Source organism: Osmerus eperlanus, chromosome 4 (assembly GCF_963692335.1).
Source record: "Osmerus eperlanus chromosome 4, fOsmEpe2.1, whole genome shotgun sequence".
Taxonomy (NCBI): domain Eukaryota; kingdom Metazoa; phylum Chordata; class Actinopteri; order Osmeriformes; family Osmeridae; genus Osmerus; species Osmerus eperlanus.
This window is the reverse complement of record NC_085021.1, coordinates 22,757,430-22,764,514: the sequence shown is the minus strand read 5'-3', so window position 1 is coordinate 22,764,514 and position 7,085 is coordinate 22,757,430. Positions and strand designations below refer to the sequence as shown.

At 44.8% G+C, this 7,085-nt stretch overlaps 1 protein-coding gene across 1 annotated transcript in view; it reads right to left on the bottom strand.

Moving 5' to 3' along the window:
- Window positions 1–4,755: 4,755 nt before the first annotated feature.
- Window positions 4,756–7,085, bottom strand: part of atp2b3b (ATPase plasma membrane Ca2+ transporting 3b) — a gene marked incomplete at its 5' end in the record, with an annotated part of 9,830 nt that continues 7,500 nt past the window's right edge. The window contains 1 exon segment of the mRNA XM_062460473.1: window positions 4,756–5,202. Within this exon segment, the coding sequence (XP_062316457.1) occupies window positions 4,876–5,202 (327 nt within the window).

Sequence of the window (7,085 nt, the reverse complement as noted above, 5' to 3'; positions counted from 1 at the left end):
TGGTTTACACAGATCGAAAATTCTACCCACTGGGGGACCAAAGGCAGGCTAGGGGAACTCATATTAATGTTAAATAACCTCCTAAAGTGAAGTTTTCATGTCATGTCACCTTTAAGAATGCATTAAATCAGTGACATAATGTTTTAAATGTTAAAAAGCATTGAATACTTAATATTGACATTTTAACACCAACAAATTTGTTGGTTTTTAATTCACCTCTTTAAAATTGAAATATTAATTTATGGTACATGTAAAAATAATCAGATTGCAACATCCGGGATACCAAGGATAAAAACATAGACATGGTTCGGAGAAATTAGATGGTTCGATTGCATTCAGGCTCGATTGCCTTACCTATCCTTGGTATCCCGGATGTTGCAATCAGATTTTTTTCATCTGTTTTTTTCGCCTCGAATTTTGGGTATCTGAACCTCACCATTCGAATTTTGCATTCGAATTTTGCATTCGAATTTTGCATTGGAATCATTGCATTTTGGGGACCTGAATTTTACTGTTCCAATTTGAGCAACCTGAATTTCCGAAGCTTGAATTTTTGGATCAGATTTCTTTTTTTACATTGAAATAAATTCATATTTCAATTTTGAGGGGGTTAGGGTTTGGCGGTTTGAGGTGAATTCAAAACCAACAATTCGGTGGTGTTTAAATTTAAATATTAAGTATTCAATGCCTTTTAAAAATCAAAACATTATGTCACTGATTTGCTTCCATAGCAGTATGTTTGTTCTCGACAAAAGCTTTGACAAATATATCTCAACCAATCTTTAGAGTGACATCAAGATTTCACAAAACTGTCATATGCATGGTTTAGACCAGTGTAGATGATCACAGAATAATAGATTTAGGAAAAGCACACAGACAAACATACACTTGTCAAAGTTATTATTGTAGAATACTTTGATGTCTTTTTTCTTTCATACAGACAAAAGGTGTGAGTCCCTCCCTGTAAACTGTCTTACAATACAGATTATTCTACAGCATACAGGTGTGTTCCTCTCATATATAGGTACTTATTCGCTTAAGTAACAGGCAAGTAATTCTTATATATATTCAATAGTTTGAACATTGTTTCGTTTTTTTTTCTTCAAAATCTTTTTGTTGGTCTTTTTCATTTTAGCACTGTTAGTGCTGCATTTGCCTGTTGATCGAAGAACAGCGCTGAAATGTGCAACAAAGACCGTTCTACACATAATATTTACAACAGGATGAAACCCTGGTGGATATGACCGTCTCCAAATGTGTTTGTCTTTAATCAGTGAGATGGCAGTAATACTTAGAGCGCCTCCCATGCAGCCTACCCACAATGCAACAGAGCTTCTGCAGTCTGTCAGCGTCAGCGGTCTGTCTCGGACACAACCTCTGACCTCGTCCCCTAGCTACTCTGCTGAAGGAAACCCCTCCCCAACGTTGACACCCTCCCAACGCTGTTCTAGTCTGTTCAGGAACTGCAGCTCTGAGAGAACGCTCTGGAGAGTGACACCCTTCCAGAACTGTTTTAGTTCTAGAACACTGAGGAGGATGACATAATTCCAGAACTGTTCTAGTTCTAAAACGCTCAGGAGAATGAGACCCTTCCAGAACTGTTCTAGTTCTAGAACAGTGGGAGCACCGATGGATAATAATAAATAACAATTATAATTTTAACAAGAATGATAGCAATGATAATAATAATAGTAACCGTCATTTATCATTTGATTATAATAATAGTAATAATAATATACAAGCACTTACATGTTATATGTCTTTTTCTTTACAAAAAGAAATAGTAAAAGTAAAATTAAGAGATAAATAAAACATCTAAAAAGTAAAGGTATCAGGAGACTACCTGTTAAAGACACACTTGTGCACTTCTGATATGTACACAACTGCTGTTGTACAATAATTTATAACTTTTATACTAAATATATTATATACTCTTTTCACATTGTGTTTTCTGCTTCCCTCACAACATCATAATGAAACAATATTCCAGGATGGATGAAATATTTGCCTGTGTGTGCGTGTGTGTTAGGTCTGGGAAATAATAAGTTATTTGAGGTTAAAATACATTAACAAGTTGGATAAAAGGAGTACAAATGTACAGGTTAGAATACCAGTGGCATTAAGTCTCCTGGTTTCTTTTAGTGGGTGTGCGTGAACCTGTGTGTACGTATGTGTGTGTGTGTATGTGTGTGAGTGTGAGAGAGACTGAGAGAGAGGAGGGGAAAGCAGAGTTACAAAGCAGTGACATACTATAACGTAATACCAACACATGAAGTGACACACAGTAAATGATACCAACGCATGCTTCTATTGGACAGACCAGCAGTATGTCACAGCCTTTCTGCCTCTTGATTGGCCAGGTCTGGCTGAGGGGCGTGTCTAGAAGAAGGTACAGGTGAGCAGGATACTCAGAGAACCCCATGTACCTCGAATCAGAACGAGATGGAGAACAAGATGGAGAACGAGATGGAGAACGAGATGGAGAACGAGATGGAGAACGAGCCAATGCCAGCCCCTCAACGTTCTACCTTCCTGTCTGAAGGCTTCGGGAGGTCTTAGAGTGGGCGTGGCAGTCTGTTACCCATCGACGCTCTGGCCCTTCCCTGGAGGGGGGTGATGGGGACATGATTAGGGGGAGGGCAGGCAAACTTAGTATTTCCTGGTTAGAGGGGGGGGGGGGTGGAGTGGGGTTAGGGTTAGGCAGCAGCTGACTGAGATTGGAATGTGATGGACGCTTCGGAATGTTCCAGCGTTCTATGGAATGTTGGCGTGGAATGCGAAGGAATGTCGCGGCGTGTCGTGTTTCTACTGCATGGTAGTGTGTATTAGTGTGTGGTAGTGTGTATTAGTGTGTTATAGTGTGTATTAGTGTGTGGTAGTGTTTTGTAGTGTGTGGTAGTGAGTGATATATATATAGCATGTCCTGTCCTGATATGTTCCGTGTCACGTGATTGGTTAATGCCTTGGTTAAGGTTTGATCATGTGATCTTGTTAATGGCAGTGAAAGGGGGCGTGTCCAGCCCTGACAAAATGCAGCTTGATGTTTATTTAAAGGTAACTCTGGCAGCTGTACACTGCCCTTATAATACTGGGGGGGGGGGGTCTACGTGCCCGTCACTGCTGATTGGGTGACATCTCTGACACACCCACCAAACGAGAGAAAACGCGTCTCAAAGCTTGCCAAACGCCATTTCCAGTGCCCATGGTGTGTGAGTGGTGACATGATCTCATTGGCCAGGCTGTTAGCCTGTGACCTTGGCCTCATGTAAATCATGGCTCCCATTGGACACTGAAGAAGAGAGGGAGGGGCCTGGTTTTGCTGTTCCTGTATGGTCTGAGCCTGCCCCTTGGGGGCATCTCAACAGTCTCAGACGGATTCCTTCTGGAGAGGGCTATGTGGCAGACATGGAGAACACGGGAACCCTACAGAGAGATTTGAGATGCACCGGGGAGGAGTGGGGGGTCTTAAAGGGCCGGCGCTGTGACTGGGTGCTGTCATTTAAAGGGTTTCGGCTCCATAAGCAGCAAGCTGTAACAGCAAACATTGTATGGTGAGAAGGTGGGAGAGATTAAGAGAGAGTGGGAGAGAGAAAGCGAGGAAGATAGAAAGAGTGAGAGAGATAAAGAGAGAGAGATAAAGATAACGTTTGGATCTGTTTTGTGAAGTAGCTAGTATGCAGCAGATGTTTGTAGAGGTTCACACAAACTAGCCTAACCTTCAGAGGAAGGGGAAGTCTGAGTAATGAGGGGTGTGGCCAAAATCTCAGGCAGTGTCAGGTGATCTCGGAGACCAATAGGAAAGCTGTATTAAGTTGACACTGCCCAGACATATTTTTTTTCATATCATTTTTTGTTTTTTTTATATTTAGTTTTTAGCTGACATTTTGTTACTTAGTTAATATTATGTTTAAATTAATCTTAGTTTGCTATTTCAGATTTTTTTTTTTTTGATTTTTGGTTGTTTTTCATAAGGGACAAGACATTCCACAACACAGCAACTCAGGAGGGAAACATCCCAAATAAAGAACAAAAGTACACAACACATGAACTCATGTAACAATTCTGAGTTAAAAAAACTGATGGAAAAAATAATCAATAAATATAAATAAATAGATCACATGACTAAATGGTCATGATGTAGTTAAAGCATAATTAGCAGAGCAATCCTAAAAGAATTACAGAAGAGTAGCATTTAAGATGATAATCAGAGCAATAACGATTGGCAATGGCAATATTGTGGTATAATGGTGGTGATAATAATAATAATCCTAATAAGGAACATCAATAAAATCCCCCGATGTCACATGACCCTGTTGATCCACTGTTGCATCCTGGGAAGTGGAGTTTTATTTCCGCTGTGTCCATCCCCTCATCTCCCTGCCCTCTCGCTTGGACAGAGATTGTGAGTGTGTGTGAGAGTGTGTGTGTGTGAGAGACAGAGAGAGAGAGAGTGTGTGTGGGGGAGAGGAGGATAGGGGGAGTAGAGATGGTGTGTGTGTGTGAGAGAGAGAGAGTGTGTGTGTGGGAGAGAGAGAGAGTGTGTGTGTGAGAGAAGGACAGGGTGAGGTGACCGGGTGACAGGGTGAGATGGAGGAAGCAGGGTGAACGGAGAGGAAGGTGTTTTGTTTGTAATGTCTCTTTCTTTATCATCTTCCCTCCCTCCCTCCCTCCCTCCTTCCTTCCTTCCTTCCTTCCTTCCTTCCTTCCTTCCCTCCATCCTTACACTGGGGATTTGGATGAAAATGTCTTGTCAGTGTCCTCTCTCCCCCTCCCTCCCCATCAGTTATAAGGAAGTCTCCACACAGTAAAGGGGATCAACAGGGTAACAGGGCCTGGGCCTTTCCCTGCCGTTGCTACGGTTACTGTCGCTAGGAGTCACGCGGCCGCCGGTGTAGCATCGGTTGCTGTTGTTGTTGTTGTTCCTGTTGCTAGGGGTGACGGGCAGGCTGTGCTGCCGGTAGGGGGCGTGTGGGGCGTGCTCGGACGGGCTGGGGGCGGGGGGGGCTTGCGCAGGGCCGGGTGCTGGTATCTGCTGAGCTCTGATTCGTCATCCACGTCGGTGTCGTCGATGAGCGGGATGTTGTGGATGAGGTCGTTGATGAGGAACTCCGGGTGAGCCATGAAGTTGTGGATGGAGTTCCGGGACTCCGGCTTCTCCCGGCTCTCGTACAGCGAGCTACGGAAGGCCTTCACCACCCGCATCTGGGCGCAGGGAGGGGTGGAGGAGGGGGAGGGGGGGTGGGGTGGGGGGAGAGAGAGATAAACAGAAGGAGTGAGAAGGCGAAGAGAAGAAAGCAGTCGACTAGGGAACCCAGAGAGAGAGAGAGAGAGACAGAGAGAGAGACACAGAGAGACAAAGAGAGGCAGACAGACAGACAGAGAGAGAGAGGAGAGGGAGAAAGAGAGGCAGACAGACAGACAGAGAGAGACAGACAGAGAGAGACAGAGAGAGAGAGAGAGAGAGAGAGAGAGAGAGAGAGAGAGAGAGAGAGAGAGAGAGAGAGAGAGAGAGAGAGAGAGAGAGAGAGAGAGAGAGAGAGAGAGGCAGAGAGAGAGGCAGACAGACAGACCGACAGACAGGAGGATACCTCCGGCCAGATGGCTTCAGTTTGAGGTCACTTCTTTGTACAGCTGGCTAGAGCATCATCTGACTCCCTCTACTCAACCTGATTTGTCAGATCGGAACACGTCTGGAACACCTCTAGTGTTCAACCAAAGAGATCTACTTCACCAGGGTGAACTTGGGCACCATTAGATTTCTAGGTGCTTTAAGGTGACAAATCTTTTCCCACCACAGAATACTGTGGCTCTTACTGAGCAGGCTAACTTCTGGCCAGCTAGCCACCTGATCTTCAGTATCCACCAAGAAGGAAAAATAGAAAAATTAAGAATAAACAACTCAGTTTGATGACGTCTGTTCTGAACCAGCATTCACAGTCACCACAGCAACAAGCCACTGAGACATCACACTCATGCCTGAGTGTGTGTGTGTGTGTGTGTGTGTGTGTGTGTGTGTGTGTGTGTGTGTGTGTGTGTGTGTGTGTGTGTGAATGCTGGTTCTGTGTAAATATGTAACAGAACAGTGAACGCAAGAAAGTAACACACACAGACATAAACTTATACACATTCACACACACACTGACACATGCTCTCTCTCACACACACACACACGCACACACACTCACACACACACACACACAGTTGGCTGCTGCAGCGGAGAAGGGAAACAGGAGCTAATTGAACATGTGACCAAGAAGCTTCACATACATGCAAAGTCAAGAAGTCAGATGGGAAACACACATAAATAGGGAGAGGGGAAGAGGGAAAGTGTGTGAGAGAGAGAGAGATGGAAAGGAAGGGAAAGAGAGACAGGGAGAGGGAGAGAGGGGAGAGAGAGAGAGAGAGAGAGAGAGAGAGAGGAGAGAGAGAGAGAGAGAGCTGAGAGAGAGAGAGAGAGAGAGAGAGAGAGAGAGAGAGAGAGAGGGAGGGAGGGAGGGAGGGGAGGGAGGGAGGGGAGGGAGAGAGAGAGAGAGAGAGAGAGAGAGAGAGAGAGAGAGGAGAGAGAGAGAGAGAGAGAGAGAGAGAGAGAGAGAGAGAGAGAGAAAGAAGAAGAGAGGGAGGGAGGGAGGGAGGGAGGGAGGGAGGGAGAGAGAGAGAGTGAGTGCACAACATGTAGTGATGCAGAGCCCAGATCAGAGGATGAGGATGATGAAGGTATAGCTTGACAGATAGTAAAAGAGCAAAAGTTAACGTGATCAGTCAATGCATGTGATTGTTACGGTGAGGTAAATCAAGGTGATTGGTTAGACAAATAAAATGCTTCAGCAGGGTTATGCTTCATTACACCCACACACACACACATAGGTAAACACACACACAGACACACGCCATGCAACACACCTTCACACATCACGCCATGCAACACACCTTCACACACCACGCCATTCAACACCACATCCAGGGAAGGAGGAGCACAATGAACACAGACAGACAGACAGAAATACAGGCAAGCAGGCAGGCAGGCAGGCAGACAAGCAGACAGAAAGGTAGACAGGCAGACAGGTAGACAGGTAGACAGACAGGTA